Source organism: Delphinapterus leucas, chromosome 2 (genome assembly GCF_059928025.1).
Source record: "Delphinapterus leucas isolate spDelLeu-1000000601 "Yukka" chromosome 2, BTC_Dleu_Yukka2, whole genome shotgun sequence".
NCBI classification, from domain to species: Eukaryota; Metazoa; Chordata; class Mammalia; order Artiodactyla; family Monodontidae; genus Delphinapterus; species Delphinapterus leucas.
Window position 1 is genome coordinate 6543464 of NC_143130.1, and position 17921 is coordinate 6561384.

At 38.8% G+C, this 17921-nt stretch overlaps 1 protein-coding gene across 1 annotated transcript in view; it reads left to right on the forward strand.

The window, feature by feature from the left end:
• Positions 1 to 17921, forward strand: part of ITGA8 (integrin subunit alpha 8) — a 178641-nt gene that overhangs the window by 45204 nt on the left and 115516 nt on the right. The window contains exons 10-12 of the mRNA XM_022580578.3: positions 2902 to 2954; positions 11668 to 11873; positions 14333 to 14524. Of these exons, the coding sequence (XP_022436286.1) occupies positions 2902 to 2954; positions 11668 to 11873; positions 14333 to 14524 (451 nt within the window). The remainder of the gene's footprint in view (positions 1 to 2901; positions 2955 to 11667; positions 11874 to 14332; positions 14525 to 17921) is intronic.

Sequence of the window (17921 nt, forward strand, 5' to 3'; positions counted from 1 at the left end):
CTGACGTAACACGGCCTGAGGTCACACTTCATTCACTACCCTGGGTTTCCTGGGTTTTTGACCTGTTTAAATCTGTCACATTTCTTTAAAGGATGAATGTGATACTCCCGTCTAAGGGAGCCAATCGTGAGTTGAATTCATTTCTCTGGTCAACCAGTTTCCTTTCCTAACCACCAACCCAGGGTAAGGAGCTTCTAGCAAGCCTCACACTTGACTCCAGCCAAGTTACATCTTGGCCCACGGGATCCCAGGAGGATCCAGGTTTAAGATCCTGAAATGCTCAACTCTTAGCTACACACAGAAATTCGGAATCATATATTTGTCAAGCAAATAGAGTTTTTTAAAGAACACAGAGCATTTTTGACATTTCCTCCCCCAAATTGGGGCTTTGTCTATCCGTTACTGTGCAATTTTCAACAAAGCATTTAACAATGTCCCTCACGGTACTCTTGTGGTAAATATAGAGATATAAGGCTGTGATGATAGTGAAGTTGGGTGGATTTATAAATTTTGAACCATGATTCCCAAGTGGTGACAATTAATGGTTTAATGGAAATCTGGCAAGACTTCTCCTTTGTCTTTTCATTTCACATTTTTATCATTAAAAGCTCTTTACACATTGTTAAATTTGGCCTTTCTGTAACTTCTCATCTTCAATACCACCTAGTTCTGCAATCTTGAACCTCAGAACTTAATACATAAGTGATAAAATTCCTCTGAGTGAAGATCACACAATGCCACCCAGGAATAAGAATTTCACCGTATGTGTTTGGAATAGGGAAACGAGGTGGGAGAATTGAGTTATTGCATGATGCAGTTAAATGAGGCATTCATTTCCTCTGCAAAGAGTATTTTGCACCTGGCACCCATGTCTTAGCCCATGGACTACTATAATAAAAATACCATAGACTGGGTGGCTAAAGCAACAAACATTTATTTCTCACAGTTCTGGAATCTAAGATCAAGGGGTAGGCAGATTTGGTATCTGCTGAGAGCCTGCCTCCTGTTCACAGCCGTCTTCTTGCTGTGTCCTTACCTGGTGGAAGGAGGGCTAGAGAGCCCTCTGGGGTCTCTTCTCTAAGGGCACTAATCCCATTCATGCAGGCTCAACCCTTCGTGACCTAATCACCTCCTGAAGGCCCCACTTCCTAATACCATTATATAAGGAGTTACGTTTCAATATTTGAATTTGGAGGAGGGGAGGCATAAACAATCAGTCTACGGCAACTGTATATGTTTGGAATAGACAAAAAAGGTGGGAGAATTAAATAATTGTGTTACACTTGGTAACTCATCTATTTTTTTCCTCTGCAAAGAGTATCTAGCACCTGGCACCTACTCTGAGCTAAACACTGGTCAGACAGGGCAGAGAGAAGAATGAACAACACAGGTGGAACTCCCTGCCTTCTGTGGAGCACACTTTCCAGGGGACTGTAGGCTGATTAAATTTGTAGGTGATAGGAAGCTAAACTGGCTAAATCAGGGGTCCCCAACCCCTGGGCCACGGACTGGTACTGGTCTGTGGCCTGTTAGGAACCAGGCTGCAGAGCAGGTGAGCAGCGGGTGAGCGAGCGAAGCTTCATCTGTATTTGCAGCCGCTCCCCATCGCTCGCAGTACCGCCTGAGCTCCACCTCCCGTCAGATCAGCGGTGGCATTAGATGCTCATAGGAGTGTGAACCCCACTGTGAACCGTGCATGTGAGGGATCTAGGTTGCACGCTCCTTATGAGAATCTAATGCCTGATGATCTGAGGGGGGAGCTGAGGCGGTGATGCTAGCTCTGGGGAGGGGCTGCAGATACAGATCATCAGTAGCAGAGAGGTTTGACTGCACCGAGACCATAGTAAATCAATTGCTTGCAGACTCATATCAAAACCCTATCAGTGAGTGGCAAATGAAAACAAGCTCAGGGCTCCCACTGATTCTGCATTATGGTGAGTTGTATATTATTACACTGCAATATATTATATATTGCAGTGTAATAATAATAGAAATAAAGTGCACAATAAATGTAATGTGCTTGAATCATCCCGAAACAATTCCCGCCCCGCCCCCAACCTGGTTGGTGGAAAAACTGTCTTCCATGAGACCAGTCCCTGGTGCCAAAAATGTTGGGGACCACTGAGCTAAAGCATTGGATGGCAGAATACGGAACTGAAAAATCTTGGCAAGCTAAAACTATTGGCCAAATCTGAAGAGATTATAAACCTTGAAAACATAGGTTGAAAACAAAAATATAAGAGCTAGAATGTAGAGAGATTAGGCACACTGGTTACACTCAGAAGAGACTTAGAAACCTCAGCAGACGATAAACTCAATATGAATTGATACAGAGACGTGGTTTACCCTCAAATTAAAACCTTTTTATGCTTCAGTGATATAAAGAGTCCAAAGCAGAGGGTGTCCATCCTACTTATCTTCTCCTGTCAGTGTGCTCATGGGGTATCATCTTTTCTTTGGTATCGCATGTTGTATCCCTAAGAAAGATAGGAAGCCAACTGAAAACATTTCCATAGGAGATTTCACATGGAAATGGAATTAGATTTATTCTGTGACATTCAAGATTGCAGAACTAGGTAGGAGCATTAAGGACCAGATGATACAGGAGGACCAATTTTAGCAAAAAGTATTCTAATAGTTGTATCTACAAATTGAATGGGCTTATTGTTGAACATCTCCAGAGGATGTCCGAGCAGATGTCATGGGTGTTGTGAGGGACATTATGCATTAGGTCAGGGGTTAAACTAAATGACTCGAAGACTCTGTCCATGTCCAAGGGTCTATGAATTTAAATGCAAAAATGTGCTGCAATGTGGCTAATCTTTCAGGGAAAATTGAGAGATGACTATAAAAATGACTTTTTGAGCACAAAATATATCATCTTATGGTTTTCCTTTGCAGATGGCATCTTACTTTGGATATACAATTGCAGTATCAGATGTTAACAATGATGGGTAAGTTTGTAAGAACTTCCTCACTCACCAGATATTACATTCGTCCTTAAAGATGTTATATTTTTTCCTTCATGAAATAGATCCTTCCATACTTCCTCAACAAGATCAAGGCTCTCTTGTTTTAACTTTTTTTTTTAGTCCAGGGCAAAAGGATACATCTACTAAAAAATTCTCTATCATCCCTTCTTATGTCTTTACCACATCTGCCACTTCTAAGAAAGGACTATTTTACTTAGTTTTATCTTTGATTTTATGAACTAAATAGTCCTTGGCCATTTGACTTCCATAGCCATTGAAGAATCTGCTCATCTGCCTTCACCCTTTAGCACATGATATTCATAAAACATTTGCACATAAATATTTTTTCTCCTGACAGTGCTTTAACAAACATACTAGTGACCCCCATGCAGAAGATGAAATAATAATATTATTTTTTTCAGTTTATGGCAGTAAATTATAGTTGAGCTTCAATCAAACAGCATGATAAACTGTGGTTGTATTTAAGTTATTACTTCAAAGAAAATTGTTATTAAGCAACTCTCTGATCCACGAAAAGCACCTAACTGACAGATAAGACAAATGATTAAATAAGAAAACCAAAAAATTGAGATGAACTGATCATTCGTCCAATAAATATTGCTGGAGCACCTACCATATGCCAGGCATTGTTCTTGGGTGCCCAGAATGTAGCAGTGATTAAGGAAGAATAGGGCTCTGCTTTCATGGAGCTCACATTTCGGTAAGAAGCAAATATCTGAAAAATCTGAACTATGTTCCCTTATCTGGGCTACATCATGGATAGACATTAGCTATGACCTCTACATAGCTAGAAATGAACTTTATTTATTATGCGGTACTGTATGATTGGAGATAAATTTGCTAACTTTTGTACCTTTTGGAAAATAGCTTATTATTCCTTCATTCAACATATATTTCTTGAGCATCTTCTACACACTAGCACTGTTCTAGGTGCTGGGATACAGCAGAGAACAAAACCGAAACCCGCACCCTCATAAAGGTTATACGGTAGTTCGGGTGGGAGCTACAGACAAAAAAATAAATAAGTCAAATAAAGATTATGTTAGATGGTGATGAGCACTACGCAGGAAAAAAACAAAAACAGAAGGCCGGAAGCAATCAAGATGTCCTTTAGTAGGTAAATGTGTAAGTATTCTGCGGCCCATCCAGACAATGGAATATTATTCAGTGCTAAAAAGAAATGAGCTATCAAGCCATGGAAAGACATAGAAGAACCTTAAATGCTATTACTAAGTGAAAGAAGCCAGTATGAAGAAGCTTCATACTATATGAATCCACTAGATGACATTCTGGAAAAGACAAAACTATGGAGACAGTAAAAAGATCAGTGGTTGCCAGGTGTTAATGGTGAAAAGAGGGATGAATTAGGTGGAGCACAAAGGCTTTGTAGGGCAGTCAAAGTACTCTGTATGATACTGCAAGGGTGGATTCATGTCATCATACATCTTTCTAAACTCACAGAATGTACACCAGCAAGAGGGAACCCTAACGTAATCTGTGGACTTTGGGTGATGATGATATGTCCATGTAGGTTCATCAGTTTTAACAAATGTACCACCTGGTGCAGGATGTTCACAGTCGGGGAGGCCTTGCTTGTGGCAGGGGGTATACAGGAACTGTCTGTACTTTCTGTGCAATTTTGCTTTGAACCTAAAACTGCTCTAAAAAATAAAGTCTATCAATGAAACTTAAAAAAAAACAGAACGGGGATAGAAAAAAATTGGGAGGGATGCAATTTTTATTCAGGTAAACAGGGAAGGCCTGGGTGTTAGGTTAGGTGAGGGAGCAAAACACTATATGGGGAAGAGTGTCCAAATTCCCAGTGGAGCGGGGAGCTGCTGGCATAGTCAAGGAATATCAAAGAGGCTTGGAGAGAAAGTCTGTGAGCCGCTTTACACAGCACCACATGGACTCTGCCATGGATAGAATGAGTCTGTTTCCAAGAAGGACACATCATCTTGAAAACCCCTGGAGGAGTCTAAGCAAGGGACTGGCCTGCACCCACTTTGGTTTTAGCAGCCATGCTCTGTTCATTGGGTCTCCATGGAGTGAGGCCTTCTGGGAGCCCATTGCCATAAGCCAGGCGAGGCAGGACAGTGGCTTGGACCAGAGCAGTGGCAGGAAGAGTAGAACTGGTTGCACTCTGGGTCTATTTTGAAGAACGCAAATCTTATCCTGGATAAGATCTTATCCTGCAGATAACTGAAAATGAAGTTGCTTTAATCTTCGGCTGTCTGAATTGTGGAAAGGAAGTAACAGTTAGGACCGCCACTCAAAATGAGCAACCTGGATGGACTGTATCTGTTATCAGAGCCTTTTAGTCATTTAGAAAGAAAATGGTGGAGGAAGAACCTGAGGTCCAAAACATGGCGTACTGTCCAGATACAGGAAGCCCATTCTTTAGTGAAAACAAAAAGTCCGACACTGACCCTTGGGATAAGTTAGACACATTTCCCTCAACAGATAACAACACAACACGCATGAGGGCTTCTCTCCTGGGAGCCAGGCAGCATTTTTTAGGGCACAGATCACCCAGTGTGTTTCGTTCTGTATTTCACTCCCTTTTCAATCCTTTCAGCTTCCCCCCCCCAGTGTCACAATATGCCCTGCAGGGCACCATGTCCTTCCTGAAAACACATTCATTCTAGTCTAAAGTTTTGTGACAACGTTTATAGGACTTTTTTTTTTTTTTGCCACATTAAGAAAAAGAAAAGAAAACTTGTGAAAAAAGGACCTCATTGGTTTCAAACATAGGAATTTTCCAGTAATGATTTGTTCTTTCTTGATGTTCTTAAAAATTGCTATGCACATCATTTCTTTTTATTGGGTAGTATATTCTGAATTCTTTAGACTGCATTGAAAAATACATCTATTATCTTAATATTGTCATTCTTAAAGAAAAAAGTACCTATAGATTCTCAGTCTGTATATTGTTTGCTGCTCTAATTACTTAGATGCAACGTACATTCATGTTCCTATAATCAATGAGTGTGCTCTGGAAGCCACTGAGAACATTGCATCCCAAACAAAGATAGAGAACTCACGTGAAGTCTGAGATTACAATAATGCATATATAACTTGCCATCATTTTTGCAGCATCTGTTTTTCTAGAACAATCACTTGATATTGTTGGCTTTCAGATAGACACAAATAGGGAAAACATGGCATCTTGCGTTTCTAGGTTTATACTTGATCCCAGGACGGGGGGCCTGAAAACCACTAATTACTGTGACAGCCTGTGTCCTCACCTCCTGGGGTGGATATTCACCCCCAGGGAAGGTACAAAACAAGCCATCAGGGCAGAGACATAAACCTGTAATCCCTCAGAAATCTTAGCAGAATGAGGGAAAAAAAGGCAGTAAATCATGCGTCAGTGACTTTTCCTAAGCTCCTGTGATGGCTCCATGTCAGGACACGTGTGGCCTTGTTTTGAGAAAGAGTGCTTTTGTCATTCTCAGTTTCAGACAAGATTTCTATCAGGGACCCTAAGGCTAGAATGGGATTTGCAGCAAACACAAATCTCTATCTCAAATAAAGTTTTCCTGGATATAAACCTCAGTTGGTTGGCAGTTTCAAATGCAGAAATCTTGATTCTCCATTGAAACAATTGAAGAACTTAACATGCTATTAAGCAATCACATTTTATCTTTATCATGAATGATTAGCAGACAGTGTTTTTATTTCTCTCAAAGTACCTTTATGTGTAATAAGTCTAATAGCACAGGACAATCTGTACTACAATCCAATGAAACTACCTAAAATTCACCAATGAGGAAACTGAGACACAAAAGTTAAGTGAATTGCCCAAGAGCACACACTAAGTAGGGGAAGGTCTTGATTAGTTCACAGAATTTTTGCTGACTTACCTTATACATTTTTTGTTCACTTATATACAGAGAACTCTTTACTAAGCTCTATAAAATACCTAGTAGGAAAGCATATATATAATTTCAGTCTTCAAGGGTTTAAAATCTGTAAGAATTAAGAATTTTTAATCTAGTAAGTGAGTACAATGACGGACATGCCTCTCACTTACTTTTAAAAATTGGGAAACATAAATTAGTATACTTGTCACTGAAGAAGCCCAATAATAACCTGTGAAATAGTTTTAAAATTAAAAACTGTGTATATTTAAGGTGGACAACATGTTTTGATATACATATACATAGTGAGATGATGACTGCATTCAATCTAATTAACATCTCCATCTATGTGATTCATCTGTATCATCCAACTGGGTGGTCCATCCATCACATAGTTACTGTGTGTGGGGGGGGTATCTGTATAGTAAGAGCACCTAAGATCTATGCTTTTACCAAATTTCCAGTATACAATATAGTATTATTAACTATAGCCACTATGCTGTACACTGGACCTCTAGAACTTATACATCCTACATAGCTGCAACTTTGTACTTTTTGACTAATATCTCCCCATTTCCCCAATCTCTCCACCCGTGGTAAGCACCACTCTACTTGTGTGAATTTCACTTTATAGATTCCACATATATATGCACATATAGACCTATCTATATTCATATTCATGTAAAAACATACAGATATTGTCTATAACATGTATACAGATATACATATACATACACATATAGAATACACATGGATTTCAATGACCTTAAATAAGGGTTGGGGTAGAAGAATAGCATATACATGTGTTTAAGTTTTTACTCTGTTTTGCTTGTTGATAAGAATCTGTTTATTAAGTGTGCATTTTATTAATTTCCATTATTCTTATAAACAAGCTCACACTTCCACTTTATAAAAATATAAAACCATAATTTCAGTTATTTTCACCCAAAGAACTTTAAGATTGTCTTTGATGATGCTAAAAACAACTGACTGATAAAAAATTCAGTTATGAATGGTTTTTAGCATCATGGCATATAAGAAAAATCAGTTTGTTTGATTATATTCAAAGTAGCCATACTAGGCTGCTGCATTTGACCAAGTCATTAGTTTAACTCATAAATAATTTTAGAGAGTCTATAACTCCAATTTTTAAAAAATTCACAAAGCCCTTTCTAGCTTTCCCAGCATTTATCAGTGATTAAGGAATTATAAGTGAGCATTAATCAGCAGAGTTTCATAACAGAATTGAGATTTAATTCCTTTTCTTTACCCAATTTCTAATTTTCCAATAGTTTTTTTTTTGTTTTTTTTTTTTTTAATAGCCTGAATCTTTCAAGTCTTGGACCTGAGTGGATGTTGTACAGTGACTCAGAATAGGATTGAGAGCATCACTCATCTAGTTGATCATTCATGGTTCAGAAGTTAGGACTCACATTTTGTGGAACTGAACCGGACTTCCCTCTCTCCATCCGAGAGAGAACTAAGTACTACTACTGTACGTGAGACTACCTAGTGAAGTTTCTTTCACAGTGTATGTCATCCTCTCTATCCACTGTGCAACTAAAGCGAAGTCCCTACAAATGCTCCAAAACCCACCATCAGGGAAAAAAAAAAAGACAGTGTCATTAAGTAATGTGACCAAATAAATAAACTGGTGGGGATTTCCCCAATATTTTTTTATTTTAAAAAATCTCCAGGTGTTACGAGTGGACTGCAAAAGTTTAGACCAAACAGTTAACGTGCATGCTGGTTGGTGGTTGATCTTGTCAAGCCTGTGACTATTTTGTAAAACATAAACAAGCTGGTGAAATTAACTTCAGTTATCTTAAGATAGCCAGAACTACAAAATCTTTCACTGTAAACTCTGTTAGGAATTTCTGGACAAATTTAACAGCAAAGGGAGATAAGTATTTTCCTCTTGAACCTAAACAAGCAAATCTGTTTTTATATTTTCTTATGGCTTTTTGAAACAAAATATTCATACTATTTCAGAAATTAAAAGAATTACAGTTTAATCCATTGGATTGTTTTAGCCCCTGCAGGGCCAAAAGGAACTAAATTTAGAGAGAGTCTTAGCAGTTAGTTAACTTGAGAGCATTTTAGAGAAAATTTATTTGAAAGGAAGCAGCTTTGAGTAACTGTGTTTTGGTGCTAGATTTACTCCAAGTGGGTTCTCTCATAGAAGAGAAATCATGATTCAATTAAGTAGAAAATCTAGAAAATTAAAACATAAAGAAATTGCAAATTAAACTGATTTCTGTAACATAAATGATAAGCTATATTTGTTCTCACCTATCATAAAACAATTATATTGATTAGATATCAATTCTAGTATACAGCCTCCTAACCTGCATTCTGCAAATCAGTCACAGGCATTAGCATGCACTATGGACTATTGTGAAAAAAGAAGAAACAGAGAAGTTTATATGTTAAATCAACATATTAAACACCATTTGGCTGTAGAAAACTTGAATTCAGATTCTTCATAATGAATATTCTCACTGATGGGTTCCCTCATCCCCCCTCTCTGTTTATCACTATATTTATGCTTTGCTCTTCAGGGAAATATTTATAATGTTTTATCTCAAAGAACATGTGAAAGAATGAGAACCTGCACCTTGCATTGTATAATTAGAGTGGACATAATACTTTTTTAGACATAAAAAAGAGACACAAATAAAACCTGGTGAATGCTACACAGAGATGTAAAGAAAACTGTGCTCAAATATTGGACATTTCAGATAAGATGAAATTTAGTGTGTATATCCTACTTTTATAAAATGCCTTTACATAATAACTTAGATCTCATCCAAACTACCAACATGACACAAACAGAAAAGATGGTTTTTAGTGAAAACCTCATCATAAATATTGATTCATCATTATTCTTTCTTGAGATTACACGTATATGTATAAAATATGATATACTTTATATATATTATATATTCTTAGAATGGCACCCAGTCTGTTACACAACTACTTTTTCGGAAGCTCAGTAAAGAACGTCTTTACTAATAAATATTTTTAAAACTTTAAACTTGAATTGGGTATATTCTAAAAAAGGATATGACAAGTAAATTTTGAAATAGCCTAATAGCACGCATGGCCTACCGCAACGGTCTTTCAATGAGTTTTTGGCCCTGTGGGATCGTAATCAGAAATACATTTAACATTGCAACCCACTACGCACACACAACTGAAACAAAAGGTTTCATGGAACAGTATTCACTCTTAGTATGTGTAATGCATTGACTCATATTTTCTATTGTATTCTATTTCATTTTTTATAATTGCTTGTCAAGACCCATTAAATTGATTTCACAATCCACTAATGAGTTGCAAATCAAGATTTAAAAACACCAGCCTAGACAATAATATATATTGTGACTCTTAAGTGGTACTGCTAACATAAAATATTATTGACACTAAATGCAAAATATTGCACAAGGCACATTGAATCAATTGAATCCAAGACAGTTATTGTCTCTCAGCTTTATGAGAACACAATTATAAATTAAGAACAAATGTCTTTCTCCTTTTTTGGCATTTAGAGCATTTTAGAAGCCTTACACTTAAATATCTAGGGAAATCTATTTCTACGAAAATAAATCAACCTTGTGATAATAGTCCAAGAATCCAAAGATCCCATGGATGTGCTAATCTTTCACAAGCATAGGTCTTTGCATTTCTAGAACTCCAAAATGGCCCTGCTCAATCTCTGCACTAGAGAACCAGTGGTTTTAGACGTCTTTGAACTACAAGGCAGCAACACACACAATTAGGTGTTTAACAAATGTCTCTTCATACTGACAATAATCATAACAGAAAGAGAGGCAACCAGGTTCCTCCAGGGCAAAGCCTGAGGCCTGGAGCAGCCCCAATCCCTGCCTTACTCTTGGCCTAGATAGAGCACAGAAGCACGGCAAGTAAATGCATTTGGAACATTTTTTTTAAGATTTTTTTTTTTTTTGATGCGGACCATTTTTAAAGTCTTTACTGAATTTTTACAATATTGCTTCTGTTTTATCTTTTGGTTTTTTGGCCATGAGGCATGTGGGATCTTAGCTCTCCGACCAAGGATCAAACCCTCACCCCCTGCATTGGAAGGCAAAATCTTAACCACTGGACCACCAGGGATGTTCCCATTTGGAACATTTTTAAGAAAACGTTTTACCTAAGTGTGTAGCAATCCAATTGCTATCTCTTTCTTGAAATTTTTTCAGCCTGAAAAATTATCTACTGGTTGTCTGCTATAATATCTACATCTACAAAGAAAAACTATAAATTCGCATTTGGGAGGAAAATTTTGTTTTCTAGCTTTCTAGCCAGTATGAGAACCTTCTCTGGCCTCTGTTTTATTTGAATGGAGGTAACAAGAGAAAAGAGGAGGACAGACTTTATTTTAAACTTTATTACTGCAAGAAAACTTCATAATATAAATGTAGAGTTAACTAAATTGTAGACAAATTCTCATCCACGTTTAGAAAAACCTATTTTGGTCTTTCTGATACGTTTTACTTGTACATTTTCTGGAAATGCACCAAAGAGCTGAAAAGGGTGAAATAGCTGTGGTTTTCTTAAAGTAGTAATTTTTAGCATAGCTAAAAAGTTCAGTGTGATAATTTAACAACTCTTATTTTCTTACAGCATTCTATTCCGTAGACATAACAAAGCAATGAAAGAAATATGACAGTTGTAAGATATCCCTTGGAAAAGGAAATATACCAGTGGAAATGTACTAATCTAGTTGATTAGAAATCTACCCAACAGCATCTCATGTCTGTGCTGACCTCCTTCTTCGTTCCCTGCAGAATGGATGACATATTGATCGGGGCACCTCTCTTTATGGAACGTGAATTTGAGAGCAACCCCAGAGAAGTAGGGCAAGTTTACCTGTACTTGCAAGTGAACGTGCTGGTCTTCAGAAATCCGCAGATCCTCGCAGGCACTGACGTTTTCGGGAGATTCGGTAGTGCTTTGGCACATTTAGGAGACCTGAACCAAGATGGATACAATGGTAATTTACACCAATGCATGGAAATTACTTATGTGCCACAGTCTCATGTTACTGTTGCATGACGGAAACAAGAGACTTCACAGTGGTGTGTGTGGTACAGTTCTTCTGATTGGTCTTTAATAAACTATCCAAAATCAAGGCAATTTAAACTTTAGCTTTGGCTAATATAGATGCTACATGGAAATTTTCTCATGTTGATTTAGGGTGTCATATGACAGCTCTAAACAAACAGCAATTATTTTTAAAATTGACGTATAGATTTATGACCTGAAGAGAGCTAGAGAATGTACTATATGTACAGAGTCAAAACAAATAAATACATGTTGATATATTAGCAAGTGTATTGCCTTCTGAGTAACTCATATGGCTTACATACAGGTTATGCTGAATTGTAATTGATCTCTCAACTTCAGCTTAAAGGCACCTTCAATGTTCGTTGTTAAGCAGTGTTAAATTCTTAGTTTAGGTTTGTGGTTCTTTAAGTTAGGAATTTATGAATGCCTTCTAAGTACCCTCTCCTCAGAAAAACATGCCAGCTCACACAAAATTTTGCATACATTTTCAGGACCTTTTAGTTAAGAACCAAGGTAGACTGGGTTTCTTGAAGTTCCAGGGAGTAACAGGAATTTGCTCCAACAAAATAGCCTAGAGAGTATTCCCATCAAATCAAAGTATTCATTAATACCTTCAGCAACTGGTCACGTACTTTTACGATTTCCTTGAAAAAACACGTCTCAGCAGTGTATAGTTAGTAACTTTTAAAGTACCATAAGACATAAATGCATACTAAAGGCTCATGGTTCCAGGGAAACATTTTTAAAAAGAGACAAGTTCATCTTTAACTGATTTGTTGCTTTCAAAAACTGCCCTATCCCTGAGCACCAAATGAAATAAATAATGCTAAATTATCTGTGTAGTCATCTTTTTCATCATCTCTTCTATTTGTCTTTTCTCTCAAGCCCTTAATGATACTTTTAAGAGCTAAGAGAAACATTTCTAACAACCTAAGAGGGGTTTTGCCTCTCTGAGCCTTGGTGTCCTTAAAATGATGCCAAAATGAGATGTAACCAGGGGACAGATATAAATTCACTGACTCGGAAGATGTGAAGAAAGTACCCCTTTCCACCTACCATATGACAATATCTTTATTTTCCACAACGATCTGAGTTTTTTGATAGTTTATCCTTACCTGTTAAGTGAAAGTGGATTTATGATCCTTGTTATGTAGTGAAAATCAGTTTACAATTCATTCAGTCTTATCAGACTTAGGAACAACTACAAATGGATGAATGACAAAATGAGGACACATACCATCGTCCGCAGCTCGGGCTGTTGTGTTACTGTGCTATTGGCGCTCTTTTCCATGTAAACCTCTTAGGTTAGGTGTACTGTTTAGAGCAACCCTGATGAACACAACATATGGAAGGTAGCTTTCATTCACTGCTATGTTTAACAGGGAGACAGGCGATAGGGTTCTCTCTCGGTTTCCCAGAGTCCTCAACGACTATGAAACGGGTCTTGCCTACATCATGGGATGATATAATCATTCAAGGATATAATATTTGTGAAAGAGGTTGTTTATTTCTTTTTTTTTTTTTTTTTTGCGGTACGCGGGCCTCTCACTGTTGTGGCCTCTCCCATTGCGGAGCACAGGCTCCAGACGCGCAGGCTCAGCGGCCATGGCTCACGGGCCCAGCCGCTCCGCGGCATGTGGGATCTTCCCAGACCGGGGCACGAACCCGTGTCCCCTGCATCGGCAGGCGGACTCTCAACCACTGCGCCACCAGGGAAGCCCTGTTTATTTCTTTTAACAAGAAACTCTTAAGTACTCTGCAAAGGTGCCTCATCTGGTCCAGCCAGCCCATTAATCTGACCCAGCTCTTCCCTATTACTCACTACGCTCCCACGCAGATCACCTTCTGGCTGCTCTTCAGGTGGGCCAAGCTCCTTGCATCCTTGGGCCTTTGCACAGTCATTCTTTCTGCCTGGAATGCTCTTCCTTCTGATTCCACATGGTCAGTTCCATCCTGTCCCCAGATTTCAGTTTCAAGATCAGCCTTAGAGACACCTTTTCTGACCACTTCATCTAAAATAACAATCCGATCACTCTCCATCGCACCAATATTTTTAAGATTCTCTGCATAGCATTTGTCACTTTCTATCTTTTCTTGATTATTTCTTTATTCAACTTGTCTCTTCCCTGCACCAGAATATAAACTTTTGAAAAGCAGTGTCTGGTTCGCCGTTGAAGCCACTGTGCCCAACACGTTATAGGCACTCAATAAATATTTCTTGGATGGATGAAAGACAACAAATAATTTCCTCTTGTTGCAGTACTACAGAGTTTCATGGAAAACTTAAGAAGCCCTTTGGGCTGTTTGGTACTGCTCTTCAATTGTACTTATTTCTCTTTCTAAAATACTCTTCTTTATTGAAAAATTGTGTGTCTCTGTTTGTAGACATTGCCATCGGTGCGCCCTTTGCAGGCAAGGACCAAAGAGGCAAAGTGCTCATTTACAACGGTAACAAGAATGGCTTAAACGCCAAGGCTTCCCAAATTCTGCAAGGAGTGTGGGCCTCACAGGCTGTCCCTTCTGGATTCGGCTTTACTTTAAGAGGAGATTCTGACATAGACAAGAATGATTACCCAGGTAAGTCCTTCTTTCTTTTCCTACAACAGAGTCTGCTTCCTAGAAAGAGCTATTCTCTGGACGATGCATCGTGTTTAAGCAGTTCTCTTGTATAGGTTAAGGCCAAGCTTTCCCATCACACGGGTTCTTTGGATACCATTCCAAAGCAACTTTCATGAGACTCTGAAGACAGGCAAAACAAACACTCCTTTTCCTGTCAAGAGAGGAAGTTAAAAAAGCAAGATGGCTTTTTAAAAACTGCATTGGACATAAAACTTAGCAACTTTGCAACAAAAGTTTGTTATTTGAAACTCCTCAGTAATCTGGTATCCATTGACAAGGACAGCCTACATCAGATAACTTTTCAGAGCAATCAATTTTAACCCCATAATTCCCTGTTGAGTTCACAGCTCCTATGAATTGACTTATGCACCTCAGCATTTCTGTCATAAGCTCATGGTTTTGGAACATAAATAGTTTCCAGCCACGTCTGGGGGTTTTCCGAAGATAGAATGACTATTAAAGCAAAGCATAAAGAACTGGTTTGTGATACAGATCATTACCAATTTTTGAATGCTTAATTCACAGTGAGGATTCAGTGGAGATCCATACAGCCCAGTGAGATAATTCATGTTTTATGTACGCTGTATGAAAATACAGATTTGTCTTAAAGGATTGTTTCAATAATCGGGGTTGTTAACAGACAACATTAGACTTCTTGGTTTTGTGGTTCAATTTTCCCTTTTATGTTGGTTATTTTAAGATGGTTTCAAGAAATAGTTAGAAATCATTAACAGTTCACTGACAGCTTCAACCCTTTATTGAGACCTTGTCTCTTTCCATCAGCCCTCCCCTAATTGAGTATTTTCCATATGTAGAGCATTTGCTGGTTTGGGTCATCACTCCAATAAGCTGACTGCCTAAATATACATCACTAATTTCAATCCTTTGACTTTCTCTTCCCCTCCAGGATTAGGCAAAAAGGATACTGCAACATATTCTTATAAATTTGCCAGGAATTTTCAATGGCACTAACATAGACGTTGTAGTGGGCTCAAAGCGGATTTAGAATTATATTGTATATGAATGGGTCCTCCTTGTGGCAATTGCAAGAGCATCTAGTGAAATTCATTTTCTTGGGTTATATTATACTAGCCTAATCAATGATTGGTTAGGTTTTCTTTTGGGGAGGGGAGTCTCATACATAATATATTCACTTTTAAATAATCCAAAAATTAGATCCCCTATGTGATTTCTTCCCAAACTATGTCAGGATGATTAATGAAATTCAATTCCTGGGTCACAATTTTAAAGAAACAGTTATTTTATTTTACTTTTTAAATTTATTTTTTTAATTTTTGGCTGTGTTGGGTCTTCATCGCTGCACGGGCTTTCTCTAGTTGAGGCTAGCAGGGGCTACTCTTTGTTGTGGTGCACGGGCTTCTCGTTGCGGTGGCTTCTCTTGTTGCAGAGCACAGGTTCTAGGCACGTGGGCTTCAGTAGTTGTGGCACGTGGCCTCAGTAGTTATGGCTCATAGGCTGTAGAGCACAGGCTTAGTAGTTGTGGCGCACGGGCTTAGTTGCTCCACGGCATGTGGGATCTTCCCAGACCAGGGATCGAACCCGTGTCCCCTGCATTGGCAGATGGATTCCCAACCACTGTGCCACCAGGGAAGTCCTGAGAAACAGTTATTTTAGAAAGTTATTGCTATTCCTTATGCCCTTCATAGTCTTCCCTTAGTACCAGGGAACTGACAGAGAATGGCCATGCCTTCCACAAGGTGAGGGAAATATAGGATGTATCAATCACATAGTCAAGTCTAGTGATTTCCTTTGAAGTCTTCTAAATAAGGGCCAGGAAGGAGAGAAACATGAAACAACTTTTCTCTCAAAGAATATTCCCTCCAGGGAGGGGGGTAAACGAGTGAGACAGAGAACAGAGGAAGTAAGTACAGTGTCAGTAATTGGTCATCTCTTAACTACATCTTTTTCAGCCCTTCTTAACAATCAGAAAAGAGTCATTTGAGGCCATTCACTAGTCAATAACTTTATCCACTGAGGCTGATTCACTTTACAGTAATGAATGACGTTAATGCAGTGTATCCACCTGTGTGAAGAGTAAATGCTCTTTACTAAGACAGGACCGTTATGACACTTAGTTGATTTCTTAACCTCAAGATAGCCTTGAGGCTTTCAGAGTTCATCAGTGCATCTTAGACAGTAGACCTGAGTTCTGGTCCCAGTTCTGCCTCTCAGATATAGGTGTCTTGTGCTTCATGATCGTGCAACATTTCCCCTCATCCTCATTTTCTTGCAAAAAGAGCGCCATTCAAAGAAGCCTTTTAATCTTGATACCAAGTCCCAGGGACTTAATGCGAGGAAAACTGCCTTATGGGCAGGTGACTAGATCCTACTAGCTAGTGTAGCAGATGTGAAATTTGCAGGCATAATTCAGGAATTAGACGTGGAACTTTCCTCATTTTTCTATAAGCGAATCCCATTTAGCTCTCAAGCCTCCATTTCTCCTATGGTGGAAAACCTCAATCTTGCAGTCACTTCTAGATTCAGATTTAATGTCACTTGGGTAAGTATTCATTTGGATTCAAGACTCCCTCTTTCCTCCCTCTGCAGCAACTCTCCCAAGGAATGGAGTAGCAAAGGGGATGCCTTTTGTCTAGGGACGGAGAAAGGGGTGCTGGACCAAGCACGTCATCTGTACTTGTTGGCCTCTGGCTGAAGGATAGCTCAGTCTCTCATGGTCTCTGACATGTTGCTCAAGCTTCGGTGATTAATCCAATGGTCTGCGTAATGGCCACTGCTCAAAAGTTCCACACGTCCTGGGTCCTCCCTGTTCCATTTTGGCCTCTTCTGGTTGACTCTCAGCAAATGCTTCTGTGCCACGATTGGGACTCGCAGGTTGGGGTCTTCAGGTCTCTGAGATTGCCTTTATGCTTATCCTAGATTATTCCTTTAGCCATTGCTAATTTTCCACCTAGGCATCTGTTACTCCAGCACCTAAGAGGGTTGCAGTCTTCTTGGGTTTTTCTTAAGAAGTAGCAAAAGCCCTCTTTTCCCCCAAAGGTTATTGGGTGGCATGCTTTCTAGACTCCATAGTTCACTTTGTAAACTCTGAGTTCTCCTCCTCTGTGGTCTCTCTTTATGATTTTCCAAACCAGCTCTTTCTGGAACTTAAAAAGAAATACAATTTTCTTTCCCTCTGGGGTCCTGCTCCTTCAAATCAAAAGAAATCTGTCTTCAGACTATGGTCCCGTCCATGAGTTTCGAAATCCATTCAACAAATTGAATGCCTTCTTCTAGGATGTATCTAGTCATCCCTGTTAAGCAATGGTTCTCAATCTTGGCTACACATCAGAATCATTTAGGGGAACTTTTAAAAGTGCTTATGCGCAGGTCACCC